The sequence below is a fragment of the Ahaetulla prasina genome, chromosome 4 (genome assembly GCF_028640845.1).
Source record: "Ahaetulla prasina isolate Xishuangbanna chromosome 4, ASM2864084v1, whole genome shotgun sequence".
In the NCBI taxonomy this organism is placed as follows: Eukaryota; Metazoa; Chordata; class Lepidosauria; order Squamata; family Colubridae; genus Ahaetulla; species Ahaetulla prasina.
In genome coordinates this window covers 122,275,521-122,294,610 of record NC_080542.1, presented here as the reverse complement: position 1 = coordinate 122,294,610, position 19,090 = coordinate 122,275,521, and the positions used below count along the sequence as shown (strand labels likewise).

General features: G+C 38.0%; 1 protein-coding gene across 2 annotated transcripts in view; it reads right to left on the bottom strand.

Moving 5' to 3' along the window:
• FAM171A1 (family with sequence similarity 171 member A1) overlaps positions 1-19,090 on the bottom strand; it is a 116,625-nt gene that overhangs the window by 55,632 nt on the left and 41,903 nt on the right. For both annotated transcript variants that reach the window (XM_058179913.1, XM_058179914.1), the window contains exons 2-3: positions 13,407-13,634; positions 6,308-6,400 (exon numbers count right to left, since the gene is read on the bottom strand). In XM_058179913.1, the coding sequence (XP_058035896.1) occupies positions 6,308-6,400; positions 13,407-13,634 (321 nt within the window). The remainder of the gene's footprint in view (positions 1-6,307; positions 6,401-13,406; positions 13,635-19,090) is intronic.

Here is a 19,090-nt window from a genome sequence, read left to right as displayed (position 1 = left end):
TAAAGCTGGATCTATATGGAATAAATTACCTTCATCTGGATGAGATAATTTAATTATCATTTATAAAAGTAATTGTCCTTTCAATGAATACTTTTCTGTGCTTTAAGGCTGCAAGGAATGTTTTCCTCTGATCACATAAGGTGTCAGCACCTAGCTGAGCTTGGATGATACTCAAAGCAGAATCAGCCCCAGTTAACATTTTCACAGGAGACCAGTCTTGCTATAGGATAGACTGGCAAGTTGAAAAGACTTCCACAAGGAAGATGCACAAAATTTTCCTTTGACTTTATTTTACATGATTTAATTGGTTTATGTTAATTCATCGGTTTTATAATGACTCATTTGACTGTCCCTATCACTATCATTGCAATTATGTTGTATGTTTGAAATGTTGATTTCATTGTTTACGCGCCATCAAACTGAGGTTGATTTTTAGCAATCATACAGATAATCTTTCTCTGTTCCCAAATTGATATTACAATGCACTCATCACCACATTATTGAGTTCATCCACTTTGCTGCTGGGCCTTCTCCAGAGTGCTCAGTCTTCGTATAATGTGTCCAATATATAACTTGACCATGATCATTTATTCTTTAAGAATTCCTTAGGAGAATTCTAGATTGATTTGTTTGTTAATTCTTTTGTTTGTTTCCTTGGTTATGTATATTTTCAGAATCTTCTCCAACACCAAAGTTCAACAGCATCAATATTCTCTCTAACCATGTCCAATGTTTGTTTTTGTAAAGTGACACAGGGAATATCACTGCCTGCACCATTCTGAAATGTTGAGTAATAGTTCCTTTTGTTATTCACCATTTCAATGTTTATCAGTCAATTTTCCTGTTGATTGTTTTGTATAGTACCCAGAGTCTCTATTGATTTGGCAGTATACAAATTAAATACATTTATGAACACAACGTGCTGGAATCATTGCCAGGAAAAATTTGAGGACACTTCCATGCAGTCACCATAATTTGAATTCAACTATAAGGAGAGTTTATTATTTTTCTCCATTTTGTTACAGATATTATATTAGCAAAACATTGTTAATGTCACTAATCTTACCTTGGATAAATGTAACATTATTTAAACCTGATTCTTGTATATGACTGTCAACTCGTGAAGCTTCCCTAACCAGCTCCCAAATTGCGATAGGCAGTGGGATGGGGAATCAAGCCTCACAGCTGCATCTAGGAATTTGCACCTCAGTCAAAACAACGCACATCCTAGCCAGCCAAAGTCAAGGCCATCTCCACAGAAACCAGTAACAGCTGGAGGAAGTGACTTCTACAACCTGTGAAATTGCTTCATTGGGGAATGTGCCTGAGGCACACCTTGGTGGGAGGGGGGAAAAGTGTCAGAGGTAAGGCATGAACTGAGTGGGGTCAGAACTGGCTTCACTAGGTCCATGCTAACATGGCACTCCTAATAAACAACTGGATTTTTCTTGAAAACTGGCTTGAGGCTCCTGCTTTTATTAGGGCATTGGTCGGAACCCTGACAGAAAGCCAGTTCTGCCAAAACTAACCAAAATGACTGGGATTCCTGAGCCCCAGACTCTCCACCTGCTCCCTGATACTTGGGGTGTGTGGAAAGAAACTCAGGCCACCATGGCAGAGGGATTAGAGACCAGATTCGAAGACGTGGGGGAGAATCAATATACGGAGGATGAGTTTCAGAATTTAAAGCAGATAGGGTGACCCATTAAAGAACACATCTGTGACTTAAGAAGGCTCATGGGGAAGCTATCACTGTGGTCAGAGCGGCTACTAATTCATTTCTTCAGAGAAATCCTGGACAAGCAAATCAACCAGGCGTGCTGCCGACAAACCCCGAAAAGCCCTCCAGGCTGTAGAGGTCCCTCCGCATCCAGCAGAAGAGGGGGGAACTCCAGCTAACGATGACCAATTGCTGGAACCTTATGACAACAAGGATGTGGGTGAAAATGACCCAGTAGTGAGTGAACCCATCCACCCTTTTGTCTTTCCGATACATCTCACAGCCCCCAAAACAGGGACCCAGGGCACTTTTCAAGTCCTAATAGACTCAGGCTGCACTAGATGTTTGATTAATTTACCCACAGTCCTGAAACTGGGAATCAGAGCGAAAAGACTGGCCCACCCAATTAGGTTCGAGCAGGTCGACGGATCCCTACTGGGGGGAGCCCATGCCATCTACCTGACCGAACCACTGAGGCTAGAGCTAGCAGACCACTGGGAATCAATTTGATTCATAATAGCTCCCAAAATGACAGAGATGATCATATTAGGCTCTCTTGGCTAGACAAGTGGGGTCCGACTATCTGGTGACAAGAGGGCAACTGGAGGCAGAGGATAGCAAGGGGGCCTCAACCCCCCCTCACCTGCAAATAGAGACATTGCACACACAGGAAGCTCCCCCTAGAGTCCCACCAGAACAACTGGGAGCCACCTCTGAACCAACTCTAGAGGCTGAACAGATCCCTAGAGAATATCAAGTTCAGCAAAACTGAGTGCAATGTTCTACCCTCCCCACACCGTGTAACGGTGCCATCGAAACCATCCCCAGAAGCCAAGCTTCCCAAATGCAAACTGTATGCCATGGCGCCCTGGGAAATGCAAGAAGTGCACAAATACATAGACAAGAACCTAGTAAGGGGGTTCATTGAGCCGGCCAAGCCATGAGTCACAGCTCTAGTCCTATTTAAAGAGAAAAAAGATGGAACTATGAAATTATGTGTAGATTTTAGGGGGATAAACTGTGTATGTGTGTAGAACCTATTACCCCCCCCCCATGAGGGACATGCTGTACCACCTAGCCAAGGAAAAGGTCTTTACTAAACTAGACCTCAGATAAGCAAATTACCAAATCTGTATCAGGGAGGGAGACGAATGGAAAACAGTGTTCAACTGACCCCTAGGGAGCTTCCAATTCAAAGAAATGCCTTTCGGGCTTCAGGGCCCCCTGGCAGTGTTCATGCAGTTAATAAACAACATTCTCATCTTCATTGAGACCATGGAGGACCAGATATCCCTAGTCTGCCAGGTACTGAAAAAGCTCCTAATGGCAAACTCAAGCTGTCAAAATGCGAATTTCATCGTGCTCAGCTGGGCTATTGAATGTCAAATGAGGGGATAGAGATGGACCCAGCCAAAGTACAAGCTTCCTGGGATTCACAAACTTTTACAGGCAATTCATCCCCTCCTTTGTGAAGAATGTCAAACCCATGACAGACCTCCTAAAGACAGAGAGCCCGGGGATGAAGCCCCACCTGGAACAACCCCTACAGTGGAACCTAACCTGCCAAAAGACATTTGAAATACTAAAAGAATTTTTTGCAAAAGAACCTGAAACACTTTGACGCCAAGCAATCCTTCATCATCCAAATAGATGCCAGTGACATGGCATTAGGAGCAGTGCTACTCCAAAAAAATGACCAGGGAAAACTACAACCTTACGCCTACACCTCCCGTAATCTCACTGATATGGAAAGGTGATGGGCCGCATGGGAAAAAGAGGCTTTTGCAATATGATGGGCACTACTAACCTGGCACCACCTCTTGGAAGTAGGGGAGAAACCGTTTAAAGTCTGGACTGACAACAAGAATCTGGAGGCCCTTAGGACCCTGCAGAAACTGTTGCCAAAGCAAGTCTGCTGGGCTCAGTACTTCAACTGATTTGACTTTGTGCTAAAACACATCCCGGGGGAGGAATTTCCTAGCAGACACCCTCTCCCGAATGCCCCAATACAAATGCGGGCAGGAGGACATAGTAGATGGCATCACCCCCCTACTCAAGCTGCAGCCTAAGTGACCACCCGCCAATGCTGTGACCAATAAGGCCAACGTGCAAGCAATTTAACCGCGAAACTCAAAACCAAACTGGGAACAGACTCTTGGTTTCGTGACAACTAACACATCTTGACAAAAAGAGAGGACCTAGCATGGAAGGGGGCGAAACTCTATGTCCCCGAGTCCCTATGTACGTTAATCCTCCAGAGAAGCCATGAGGTCAAATAGGCAGGTCACTTTGGATTCCTAAAGACTTTACACTTAGTGTGGAGACAATTCTGGTGGCCTGACATGATGAAAGACGTGGATAGTTATGTAAAAAGTTGCACCGTCTGCGCCACCATGAAAAAGAGACCAGGAAACCCACCACGCCCCGACTGCTGCAACAGGTGGCAGAGCTGACAAGACCATGGGAGGAAATCACAATGGACCTTATAGTGGAGTTGCCAAAGAGCGGGGGGAACACAGTGATCTGGATTGTAATTGACTTATTTTCCAAGCAGGAACACTTCATACCCTGCAGCGGACTACCCTCGGTTCACTCTTCCTGAGGCACATCTACTGCATGCATGGAGTACCGCATAGAATCATCTTGAACAGAGGGGTCCAGTTCACAGCTACGTTCTGGAGGGAGTTCCTGGGTCCACTGGGTCGTCCCAAGGCCTTAGCTTGGCCTTTCATCTGAGTACCGACAGGGTGAGGGATGGCAGAGAGATTGAATGCCACGGTAGAACAGTACTTGAGGTGTTACATGAACTACCAACAGTCCAATTGGGCAGATCTTCTGCCATTCCCCAAGGTCGCGTACAATAACGCTGTTCACAGTAGCATGGGACTGACCTCATATAAGGTACTAAGCAGTATGGACTTTGTCCCAATGCCAGAATACCCAAGGGAACCACCTTCCCTGGTCAGTTTGATGGATTGGCTGTTGACGCTAAAAGCAGCATGGGAAAATGTCAATGAAGTGCTAGCTAAGGCAGCACAGACCTATAAGCAGCAGGCAGACAAACACTGGGCTCCACAGTGGGCCCCCACTTTCGTATTGGGAGAGAAGGTTTACCTCTCCACAAAACACTTAAGGTTGAAACTACCCAGCAAGAAGCTGGGACTAAATTCATGGGGCCATTCCCCATAGTGAAGATTATCAACCCGGTCACAGTGCAATTGCCCTGACTGCTGGGGAAAATACACTTGGTATTCCACAGCAGCCTCTTATAATCCTTGGTCAGGTCAGCTCTGAGACCACTATCTCATGAGCCCCTGGACACATTGGTCATAGGGGGCCAAACCCATTATAAGGTACAATGTATCCTTGACTCTAGGTGGAATAGCGGGAAACTCCAATACTTAATCAAGTGGACAGGCTACCCTCTATCAGAGGCACCCTGGGTAAAGAGCAGAAACATCCAAGCTGATTGCCTAATAGCTAAATTCCATGAAAGGAACATGACAAAGCCTGCGTGGGATCATACCCCTAAAATTTATACCTGTATTCAAACTATTTTTGCTTTGCACAGGTTGCCTTCAGGAAATGAGGGAAGCTGAATGTCAACTTGCAAAGCTTCTCTAACCTGCTCCCAAGTTGTCATAGGCAGGGGGATTGGAAATTGAGCTTCAGAGCTGCTTCAAGGAATTTGCACTTCAGTCAAAACAACATACTCCTCGCTGGCCAAAGTCAAGGCCATCTCCACAGAAACCAGTAATCGCCGGAGGGAATGATTTCTACGACCCATGAAATTGCTTTGTTGGGGAATGTGACTGATAACACACCTTGGGGGGGAGGGAGAAACAGGATCAGAGGTGACGCACAAATTGAGTGGGGTCAGAGCTGGCTTCACTAGGTCCATGCCAACATGGTGCTCTTAATAAACAACTGGATTTTTCTTGAAAACTGGCTTGAAGCTCCTGCTTTTATTAGGACATCGGTCGGAACCCTAACAATAAATCCTTCACATGACTGAACAATCAATTATCATTAATTAATTAATTAAAAACACATTTTCCTTGAGCACAGATTTCACAATACTTTGCAAGCATAGGTAAGTTATTAGGTAGAATTTTACATGCTGTAATTAAGCTAGATGTTTGTACATTACTGTTTTCTTGTGTATATGTTGTATTTTTCTTTTTTAAAAATACAATAAAATTATATATGTGATTATAAATTATATATATTATATTTATATGTATAACACATACATATAAAAAAAGGTCCTCTACAGATTAGAGAGAAGAAGAACCAGCTGACTTCACTGTCTCTGCTGGTGTTTCACATTGGGGAACTTGCAGTACTCCTGTAATTAGAAAGCCCTTGATTGTACCAAGATCAAATAGGGCCAATCCCACAGATCTTCTCCCTTTAAGACTTCTCCAGGTACTGCACAAAGAAGGTGAATTAGCTAACGTGCTCAGGTTCTCCATCATATAATAGAAAGAAATTAAAAGCCATAAAACTGAGCTATAAGATGCATTATAAATAATACTTCTTTCTTTTCTGGACAACATAAAGAAGCATCACTATATGCAACCGTACCTTGAAATCCTGAGACTATCTGGACAACATCTTCATACACCATCAGAGTAGCTGACCGCTCAGGAAGAAGGCCAAGGCTCAGCGAAGAAAACACTGTATTAAAAAAAAAGGTTAATTGCAGTATTCCAGTGGGATGGGGGAGCAACTAATTAAATATTTATTAACACAAATATTCTTTCTAGACAATGTGTGTGTGTGTGTGTGTGTGTATGCGTGTGTGTGTGTGTGTGTGTGTGTGTGTATGTTTGTTTTTGTAGTTTTCACGGGTATAGGTATGTAGGTCTTGGTGTATTCGGGTCTTTTCCTGTGTAAGGTTGACAGTATCTTGGCGACGTTTCGATGAGTATTTATAGAGAGACGGCAGCTCCAACCATGCTTTGCTCGCACAAGCACGAAGCCGAAAGCACCAGCCTGAAGATGATGAGTGAGACCTCGTCAAAACATCGCCCAGATACTCTCAACCTTACACGGGAAAAGACCCGAATATGCCAAGACCCATATATATATGTTCATCAGATGATAATATATACCAAATAATATATACTGTTGTTTAAACAAGTAGTGGTAAAGACATTTAGGGGCAAACGTTAAGCTTAAAGTGGCAATTCATGGAGAAACTAATGAGTATTTCAGAAAAGTTATACCACATGTGAACTTTTTTTTCTCAATCATTATTGAAGGATTTATAATCTTAGTGACAAACATATAAAACCTTGTCAAATATTTGAAGATAAAAAGATGCTTCTCTAACCACATGGGCAGCATCTGTTTACAATTGTTGATGGAACTAGCACGATGTGATCGATACATATAAAATTTACTGGGCTTATTTTTTAAATTATGCTGTAGTTTTGATGATTGTAACTTTTATTCTGGAAGATGAGTTTGTTCAATAAATGTAATAAATATATGAATTCCTTAAGTAGCTAATGTATTCTAAGTATAACATAGCTGCTTTAAGGAGCTGCAGATAGTTTGTGTGGACATTCATGTGCATTTTTTGCCTTCTAATCCACAGTGATGTATAGCTCTCATCAATGCTATTTAAAATGATCTGCAATGTCAAGCTTTTTTCAGAGGAAGGATATTTGTAAATTTGCAAACCTTCTCAGCAAGGTAGGAAGAAAACTTAAGTGACATTGCTATTTGAAATAGCAAGCAAAGATATTTAATTTCACCAATTTATAGAAATGGGTTTTTCTCTTAAGATACTCTATAACACATTTAACTTTCAAAAATGCTATCAAACAATAACAAATTTATGCCGCCAAAACTTAGAGGCTTTGTTCCATGTTTTATGAAGGGGAGACTCAGAAGGGTCCAAGATGACCTTCGGACGATCATGCGCCTGGAGAAGAGAGGATCTTGAAGACCACAATTCTTGGTAAGGAATGATTAGAAGGTTGAGTCTCCTACAACCTTTTCCCTTCAGCTGTTCATTTTTCCTAAGAACGCATGAATTTTAATTGCACTTTTTAAAGCGTTAATATTTTTAGCTTTACAACGAGCTGATTGTTGACCTATGTTATAACTCCTTGCTGGACTTTTACAACTTTTTTTCCTGTTCTTTTCCTGTTTATTATAACTTCAAGCCACTTTCATTTTCATTGTAAGGAAGTCTGTGATGAAAATATACTTTCTGGTATAGAAAGTCATCCAAATGGATTTATATAGGATTATATTACAAATTTTCTTCTTTCTAGCTCTTAAAACAAAAGAGTTCTGATATTTATTTCTTAACTTTTGATGGAAAAATTCCCCTTTTTAAAAATATTTTTGATTCTGGGAAAAAAATCTTTTTTGTGGACACTGGGTTATGATTTACCTGCTTCTCTTGTTCTTGGAAAGAACAATGTATTTTTTAAAATATTCCCAAATAAAGATAAAATTTTCTGGGAAGCATTTGAAAAAAGAATGTTCTCTTTTTTATTTGAAAATATAAACATTTCATATTATATTTGAAAATATAAACAAAAAATTGATGGGGCAACAATGACTTTGAGCCAAACTCAGAATGATATCCAAAAACAGAAAATACAGTTAGATTTTATTTGCAGCTTGATGAATTGGAATTTGATCTGTTGCTGCCACATGTAAAGAAGTAAGTAATTGCTCTGAAAATTATAGATCTGCCAGAAAATATGAAAAGGAATATGAATAAAAGAAATTCTGACATAATGGAATAGATGAAGGATGGACTGGATTCTCTTGACAAGATGAAAGCTGTTTTTCAACAATAGATGCTGTACAGCCAGGGGTGAAATGCTCCCGGTTTGGCCGAACTGGTAGCGATGACAGCCAGTGGTTTGGAGAACCGGTAGCGATGGCAGCTCGAGGCTCTGCCCACCTGCCCAGTCATCATTAATTCCTAGTTTTAACCAGGAAGTAACCTGTTTTTTACCCTCTGCGCATGCACAGAAGGGTTTGGTCGCATGCACAGAAGGGTTTGGTCGGCAGAAGGTAAGTAAATTTCACCCCTGTGCAGAGCTATTTACAACAGAGATTTATGAACTTTGGAAATAAGATGCAATTTTGGAAAATTTCTCAATTAAAATCCTAAGGAAATGTTTTATTATTAAGAGTTAAACAAAGGTATTTGATCCTGAACAGATCAGATATAGATAGATAGATAGATAGATAGATAGATAGATAGATAGATAGATATCAGATAGATAGCTATATAGGTGATTTATAGTAGTTAAGAAACTATTGTAGAGTTTCTATGAGTAAATTATAAAAACAAAGGGCTTTGACTTTTAACTTTGCTGTTGCTTAACTTGTTAACTATTTTTTCTTAGTCATGTGAAAAAGAAAATACATCCTCTTTGTGTTTTATGGCTTTATGTATCAGATATGGTAAAAACCATCTGGCTTAGCAATGCTTAAAAGTAGGTAAATACAATTTCAGATAACAATAACATGTGACATATTATATACCATGTCATATTCATTTTACAAAAGGAAAGACTATAAGTACATTGTTATGGAGTAATTTTGGCCATTCTTCTTTATAATATTGCTTCAGAGTTCATTGAGGTTTCACAGGTATTTGTTTATGCACAGCTCTCTTGAGGTTTTGCCACAGATCTCAGACCTCACGTTGAGGTCTGGACTTTGCCTGGGCCATTGCATCACCTTGATTCTTTTCTTTTTCAGTTATTCTGTTCTAGATTAGCTGGCGTGCTTGGGATAATTATCCTGTTGCATGACCCAACGTTGGCCAAGCTTTAGCTATTGGAAAGATGGCCTCACATTTGACTTTGTATATAGAGGGGTTCATGGTTGACTCAATGACTGCAAGATGCTCATGTCCTGTGGCTACTGAAGTCCAAGTCATCATCCCTGAGAAGTTTGTGCTAATATGCTGTGTTTAATTTTCACCGAACACGGCACTCTGCCTTATGGCCAAACATCTCAACTGTCCAAAGACAATATTTCAGAAATCTTGTGATTTAATCAGATGCAACTCTGCAAACTTAAGCCTTGCTGCCATGTTCTTTTTAGAGAAGATGTTTCTCTTGGCCACCTTTCCAAATGAACCATATTTATTCAATCTTTTTCTAATTCTACAATATAACATTCTAACTCAAGCCTGAAGAGTCTGAGATGCAACTCTTGGATTTTTGCAATTTCTCTGAGCATTGCATGGTCTGACCCTGAAGTAAATTTCTGGAACATCCATTCCTGGGAAGATTGGCAATTGTTTTGAATGTTTTCCATTTCTGAATAATCTTCTTCAATGCAGAATAATGGACTTTAAATTATAACCTTTCCAGACTGAAGGGCAATAACAATTGTTTCTCTAAGATCACTGTTGATGTCTTTATTCTTTGGTTTTGTATTAACACACACCTCAATGCTGGATGCAGCAAATGCCTAAAACTTCTGTTTTTGTAGAGGTTATCATCCTTGATGATGATCAATTGATAAAGGATATTTGATTAGCTTCTTTATACCTATGGAAGCAGTAGGGACATGGCTTCCCTTTTTTGGGTTTCTTTTTCTAAAATAAATGATGACACACTGTAATATGACATGAGCTGTTGTTCATCTGAGATTGTATTTATCTATTTTTAACAACTGTTAAAGACCGGATGATTTTTACTATGTTCTGATACATAAAATAACACAAGGAGGGTGTACAATATATGACAGGTCAACTGGATTGTAAATACAGGTAGAAGTTTATAGTAAAGGGAAAACTATTATTGCTGCAATATATTTGTCATTATTCAAATATATTTTGTTTTGTTTTTAACTCACATTTTTAATGTTCTTGTCTAGTTTTGTTTTATTTTTCTTAATTTTTTCCTTTGTATTTTAATCTTTTGTATAAAATAAACATTTTGAGATGAATCAACAAATTTAACTGTAAATCAGATTTTTCTCAAATTTCAGCTGTTTCATTATGGTAAATTTCTTTCTTGCATACAATCTCAACCTATGTACCAAGCATTATATAATCACAAAATGGCTTAATGAAAAAAAAAATTAAAATCAATGCTAAGAATTTAGATTGGAGAATATATACTTTTCTAATTGTGAACCAAATAGAATCAACATGTGACTCTCCAGATGTTAAATTGGAATACTGCATCTAGTTACATACACTTGGAATACTGCATCCAGTTTTGGTTGTCGCAATGTAAAAAAGATATTGAGTCTCTAGAAAGAGTGCAGAAAAGAACAACAAAGATGATTAAGGGACAGGAGGCTAAAATATATAAAGAACGGTTGCTTGAATTGGGTATGTCTAGTTTAATTAAAAGAAGGATTAGGGGTGACATGATAGCAATGTTATGATATCTCAAGGGCTGCCACAAAGAAGAGGGAATTAAGCTATTCTCCAAAGCACCTGAGGGTAGGACAAGAAGCAATGGATGGAAACTATATCAATGAGAGAAGCAACCTAGAACTAAGAAGAAATTTCCTGATAGACGGAACAATTCATCAGTGGAACAACTTGCCTCCAGAAGTTGTGAATGCACCAACAAGGGATGTTTTAAAGAAGAGATTGGATAACCATTTGTCTGAAATGGTATAGGATTTCCTGCCTAAACAGGGAGTTGGACTAGAAGACCTCCAATGTCTCTTCCAACTCTGTTCTGTTCTTATTCTTATCTGTTCTGTTCTATTCTATTCATTCCCAGTCCTCAAACATGTAACAACATATTCTGCTATTCACTGTCATACATTTACTTTTCAGAAATATTTTAAGGATTTAAGATTAATAAAGAGAACCAGTTTGGAGCATCAGACCAGGAGACCATGAGTTCTAGTCCCCCTCAGACAAAAAGCCAGTTGGGTGCTCTTGGGCCAGTCACTCTCAGCCCTAGGAATGAAGCAATGGCAAACCACTTCTAAAATCTAGTAGTTCTAATGGTTTTCTAATAGAAAAAGTAGTTCCTAAGTATTTTGTGGGAATATGGCTAAATATCCAGAAAATAGCAATGGCAGTTAGACTTATATACCGCTTGACAATGCTTTGCAATCCTCTCTAAGCAGTTTACAGAGTCAGCATATTGCCCCCTATACTCTGGGTCCTCATGAAAAGCTTTGCATTTCAGAATTAAATCCAACGCAGAATTCCTTTCAACCTTTCAACTTAGAAACCACTTTTGGCATATAATTCTTTGTATCAGTTTGTCTCACGTTTCAAATGTGGAGTTCTCTTAATAAACAGTCATAGCTTTCTAAATTTCAATAATCTGTTAAATAAGGATAGATCTTTCATTACTGAGGCAGAAATTATTTTTATTTTTATTTAATGATTTATACAATCTTATTACTGCTGTTGATATTTATACATTAACAGAGATTTTAACAATGACACAGTTTTTAAAATAATAATATATACGGTATATTTATTTACATAAAACTAATTAATGAAACTAATTAACAAATAAAACTGATTAATGACCAAATGAAATTATGTACCTATGTAATTTACCTAATTTTAGGTAAAAATCTACCTTATAAATTTAGTCCAATTTAATTCTGTGATGCTGGTAAAATCCCTGCGTATTTTAGTTTAATTTTTTATTTTGCATTCTCCAAAATATGTAATAAAATATACTAATAGAAACAACAGTCCTAATAATTATCGTAAGAACAAGATAGGCAGGATTGTTTTCTAGTGATCTGAGAATAGGCAAATAGGCTTGACATAGTGTAAGCCGCCCTGAGTCTTCGGAGAAGGGCGGGATATAAATGCAAATTTAAAAAATGCACAATAGGTTTTTTTTTTATTTTGTTGCTATTTTAATTTCCTTGTTTGGCCATTTAACAGAGACAGGGGACAAAATAATAGTTCCTTCCCATTGAGAGTGCTGGCAACATGCCTAATAAACTTGATGGAGAATCGTCAGAAACTGTTTCTTTGAAAAAGAAACACTCTTTACAAACGCCATCTTTCCCAAAAGTGCAGTTTTGGATTTCAGCGATAGTTAAATTTGCCCTCCCCTCCCCGTTCTCAAATATTAATACCAAATTCTTTACTTAAGAAAGTCCTAAACAGGAATTAACCTAATTGCAGAAATAAATATTCTCCACCCTTCATCTGTTACTGTGTCCTTGACTCATACTGATTCCTTCTGCCAATTTTTAATTAGAAGCTGCAGAAACAACATCATCCAATTATTCACCATTTCTTAACTACAATAATAGGCAGAATTACTGCAAAAGCTTTGTTCCATGCTTGTAGACCCAAAGTTTATCCCAATGTTATCATTCCTAAAATGTTTGGACTTCAACTCCCAACATTCCCCAGTGGAATAAGACTGGTGGGTAAAGATACAATGGGAAGTCAAATGGCACCACCTTGTGTAAATTACTCCTATATTCTTTATCCTCTAAAGCATATGGCTTTACTCAGGACTCATCAAGAAAAGGGACTCTTAACATATTCGAAGATATTCCTTAACATATTCACATTAGCAAAAGTGCAAAAGTGTTCAATTATAACATATGATAAACCCATGATTCTATAAAAATAATCACATCATAATTATAACAAGTTTTATATCTGTCCCTCCCTCTGCCGCTTCCCATTTTTTTAGAAGTAAAATCTTACCTCAGAACAAAAATAAAGATCTCTTACCAGGCAATCTTACAGGTTTCCATGGTGCAGAGTTTGGCACATAAGCTTGTTTAGTTGCAGTAACAATTAGCTGACTGTCCAGCTTATACTGAAACTTGATGAAGGCAGTGCCATCTGCTCCGGTGTTTCCTGAAGCAATTGGAACCTGGTTGGTAAAAATCTCGATAAAGGCTTCCGTGACTGGCTGATGAGTGCTGGCATCACTGACATGAACCTTCAGAGTCACTTCTGCAACAAAAACGGAGTGTTAATTAGCACCTTTCACCTTGGTAACATGACAGAAACAAAGCAAAAGAGGGAAGGAGAGGACCAAAGGTTCTATCTTGAGTCCTGAAACTTTCCTGTATATAGAAGTGTTCCTTGCCATAAGTAGTGAAATAAGTAGTGTTGTTCTAAGTTGTGGTAAAAAAATTCATGCTGGTGGCCACAGTGGGGCAACACATCTTAAAAAATAAACAGAGCTTCAGTCATACTGCTGTGATTGCCAGCTTGAATTTTTTGACCACCTCCTATGGACATTCCTGTGCCTTCATGACAAATAGATTCCCAAGAAGAATTTATAATTATAAGGGTTAAGTATAATTAAGTAGTAAGAGGGAAGCAACTATTGGTGGTCTGGGAGTACAATTTTGGGGAGAATGAGAGATTAGTAGGGGCAGTTGGGGGATATTTGGGAGGCAGAAAGGCCACATGACAGCATCCATCTCCTTATAGTACTGCTTTCATCTGGCAGAAATTATCAGCCCACCATATCAAAACAGCATCCAAGCAGCTCAGAAACACTAAGCTAGGCTATCATCCTTAAATCAGAATATCAAACACACATATGGGACAGGACAGAATGACTAGATCTGACATGTGAATGCTCTTTAACCAATCTGGCTATTGCTTCTGTAAGTAGAAAAATGATAAGATTATGCAGTGGTCAAAGACAATCCAAGACAAGCTGTTTCACATACTTATTTAAAAGAAACAAGAACCGCACGACTGCAACTCAATCCCACATGTCTCATCCATGCAAAGATACCAAAACAAACAGTGATTCAGAAACTGAAAATTTAGGAAAAGATTGAGACTAAAATGATTTGAAGAGAGGGAAGGAGGAAAAAATATGGGCAAGAGAACTGCAAGTGTATACAGGATCAGGTTCCAAAGGCCAGAAAATACTATGAAGACAAGTGAAAAAGTATCATTTTTTTGGAATTAACAAAGTCCTATGACTCCAAATCACTGAGGCAAATGTGAGAATCATGCACCTTATATTAAGGCTTCAGAAACCCATCCATCTGTCATAAAGGAGAGCAGCAGAAGTTGAGAGAATCTATCTGTCATGAAGGACATCAGTGGATGATAAGAGAGTCAGGTTAAGCTAACGGATAAGGCACCAGGCCAGAAAACAGGAATTCATGTGTTCAAGTCCCACCTTAGCCATGAAAGCCAGCTGGATGACTTTAAGTCAACCAAGTCACCTCACAGCATTGTTCTTGTAGAGAAAGGTATGTTGGATATGTTTGCTGTCTTAAGTTATTTGTAAAAATAATAAATGAGGGATACAAATAAATAAATAAATAAAACTTCAAAGGCAAGATATCTACAGGACTAAATTCCTTTGCCAAACCAACAATATCCTACTCAACTTTCCAGGTCCTGTGTGAATCCAAGACTTGGAATTACAAATCACCTACTAAATAGAGCAGCAAAATACATACTACAACCCAAAGGGACTAATAAGTGCACTTGAGGTTTTTTTAAAATTAATACTTCAGCAGTTCTTCCAGTCTTTAAAAGAAAAGATCACTTTCTTTCTTGTGAAGAAAGCAACTTTTGAAAAAGCAGCTGTAAAATTCAGCAAAGAAAAATGTTCCTAGTTTGTATTTTTACTAGAGGTAGTCCTTGTTACAACTATAATTGATCCAGAAATTACAGTTTTAAGTCATGCCTGTTGTTAACCATGTGACCACGTGTGATTTTACAACCTTTTGTGCAGTAGTCTTTAAGAGAACACAGCTGTGTTAAGTAAATGTGTGGCTATTAAGCAAACCCATTTTAGCTAATAGCCTTTTTTTGCCGGAAGCTGAAAGTAAATGACTCCTTCCAGGCAAAAAAAAAAAACAACATTTAAGTTGCAGTCACATAATTATGGGAGTCTGCAAATGGTTGTAAATGCAGATTGGTTGCCAAGTATCCAAAGGTGATCATGTGACTGGGGAGATCAGTCTTTGTAACTTTGACTGGTCATAAGGCCAGGAGTACCTGTATTTGTATTTGTATTTGTATCTCTCTCTCTCCCCTCCAAGCTGCCAGATTGGGATGAGGTTAACAGTACTAACTACAGATAATGGAAAGTGCTAAATGCGTGTTTTATTTAAAATTCTCATATCTTCAGAATATATCTTTTATCCAACCCCATATTTTTCAGCACATTATGGAAAGCATTAATCATTTCAGAACTCACTCTATGAAAAAGTACTGGCTGTGCTGTCCAAATTTTTCAACCTCCTACACATACTTCATTCTCATTCTCCAATAATGCCACCATAGTAACCATCCAGTTATGTCTTGGTAAAAAAAATCCAATAGTTTTTGTGTAGGGATAAAACTCTATATCATTCAAGCTACCCAATTCTGATCAGCATTTTCCAATCCACTCAATGATTAAGCGTTGATATAATATGATCAAATGTGAATCACTTTTTAAATGAAAGTTAAGCAGAAAGATAAGCAGCTGACCTAACATTGAAAGTATCTTCCCACCGTGTAATTTGAATATCCAGGGAGAAGGGAAAATAAATTTTAAAAGGTTAGAAGTAGGAAAAACAAATTATTACCTTATCCAAATGGTTTTTCCCAACATATCATTAGCCTTAGACTGAAAATTCCCTGTTGCCACCAAGCCACGGGTACATTTATCCCTCATGAGCTTGTAAACTGCCCATCATCAGAATTTATAGCAACAAAATTCTTGACATCCATACAGAATGATGACATGTACAGAAGGTGGATTATAAACTGTAAGATAATGCAATTTTTAGCTTGGTACAAAATGCTAAATCAGTTCAACTAAACTGAAGAATTCTACCGTATTTCAGAGAGAAGAATTATTAGATAAGTATATAAGAAACATAAAATGGGTAAGAGACTTACTTACATTCTACATCCAGATTCACAGGGATCATAACATCAAATTCCTTCAGAAATATGGAGGACATCAGATATTCCAGAAGACTGAAATATCTCAGTCTTCCAAACTGTTCCAAAAGCAGCTAGTAAAAGATATTCCAATGGAATCTGTCATAACCCATCCACATAATTATTTTTTCCATTCCTTAGTATCACAACCATCTTTTGCGTGGTCTCACATTATACCTGATTAGTGTTCTTTCTTTGCTTTTGCTAAGATAGGCAAAATGGTAGCAAGGCAAGTGAGTCCTACAAAAAAAAAACAACCCATAAAAATATTCTTATATTAAAAACAACCACTCTAATTGCAGGATTGAAGTGTAAGTATTTGCACACAAAGAACTGCAAAGATGGATGTAGATTTTTCTAGAGAAATACACATTGTACATCTAACACAGCCCTGTTACATAGAAACCAAGTGAGAATATTGTAATTACTGAATTGTAGAGGCATTTACGTTCTTTATATTTCTAAAACAGATTCAGCTTTCCTATGGGTGCAAGTCATCTAAATTTAAATCAGACCTACGTAGGCACAAATTGCCTCCCCCCCCCCAAAAAAGTGTCTGACCAAAAAGCTAAAAGGCCAAGCTCTACTTTCTCTATTCCTAAAATTTTATGATCTCTATCAGCAGTTGAGGGACATCAGTAGTGGTAAATGTGTATCCTGTGGAGAGTCTTGAAATAATTTAGGGGAGAAATACAGTTTGGGATGCAAAATAAAGAGATTAACTTTATCAGAGAAGTTCATCCATTTGGTATGACACACACACACATAATCACACATCCTTGGTGTGTTATGTAATGTATGTACATCAGTAGCAGGCTGCCTAGTGTAACATCGTTCCAGCACTTTTGAAGGAAAATAGTGCATCTGCAAAATGTTTTCAAATTAACTGAGCCTTTTTAAAACAGTGCATAGTACAAATAACACACAATACTGCAGATTTCTGACAAGAGGAAATAGCCATGAATTTTGCTATGTTTAGTGGTTACCCAAACTGTACATGAGCTTAACATTTTTATTTTTTCTTCTTGAGCATCTTGGCAAATTACACTCCATTTGTTTTTACAACTTAGAAGGGAAACCACAATCACTAAGTTTTGGTCAAACGTATTCAGACAACTTATAGCTTCTATTTTCTATTGCTAAATTTATTCTAACATACACAAAAAAAGAAAAAAAAACTGCCAGAGGTTATTATTTAAGGAAAGCTGCATTCAGAAGACACAGAAATCTAAAATAACAAAATCAGTGTCATGCACTTATAGGGTATGTTTTTTAAAGGGGTGAAAACTATTTTTTTCAATTTTTTTCAGTGAGGGGTTCTAAAAATATCTGTTTTCCCACAAAAAATTCAAATCTGCTGTTATTTTTGCAATTGTACAACATTTAGCTTTGTATTGTAAATCCACATCTGATCATATATCCTACAAAGGTGTCTTGTGACCCAAATGCTGTTAGCTTTATCTTCTCAAAATTACACTTTGTGCTATAAAAATTAAAGTTTTTTTTCTGCATGAATCTTATTTAGCTAAGCAAAAAATAATCCATGCAGTCATAAACTAACATTAGAAAGGAATTATCTGAGTTACAAAAAGTTTAAGTAAGCTTCATCAAGTCTTGTTTTGATTCGTTTTTCGACATTAGTCACTGACTTGCTTCTTGGTCTCCAATACAACCCTCACATTTCTCATATGTATATACTCTGATTGCTGCCTCTGAGACCTGTTTCACACATCTCTCCATTGATTGGGCATGACAGGGCCATTATGGTACCTGCATTGGCTTGTCAATGAATTTCTTTATTTCAGCTGTAGTCAGTTTGCACATCAAAGGTGGCTCATATACACTTTCAGATCAGTCAATCAGCTCCAGCAGAGTGAATGCTCTGGCATTGATTAAAGGCATTTTCTTGCACATACAGAAAAATCTCCCAGCACATCATCATCTGCACCTCTATAACTGTCTGGTTTGGTTCTGCAACCCAACAAGACAAACACAGACTTCAGAGGATAATTAGAACTGCAGAAAAAGCAATTACTATCAACCTACCTTATATTGAGGACCTGTATACTGCGTGAGTCAAAAAGAGGGATGTGAAAATATTTAGACGCCTCGCATCCTGGACATAAATTGTTTCAACTCGTACCCTCAAAACAATGCTATAGAGCACGACACACCAGAACAACTAGACACAAGAACAGTTTTTTTCCTGAACGTTGTCACTCTGCTAAACAAATAATTCCCTCAATACTGTTAAAAACTATTCACTGTCTGCATTACTATTACTATTAATCTTCTCATCCTTTCTATCACCCATCGCCTCCTACTTATGACAGTGTGACTTTAACTTGTTGCTGTATCCTTACAATTTATATTGTTTCCTAGTATGATTTGACTGCTTATTTGTACCCTATGACTATCATTAAGTATTGTACCTTATGATTCTTAACGAATGTATCTTTTCTTTTTATGTACACTGAGAGCATATGAACCAAAGA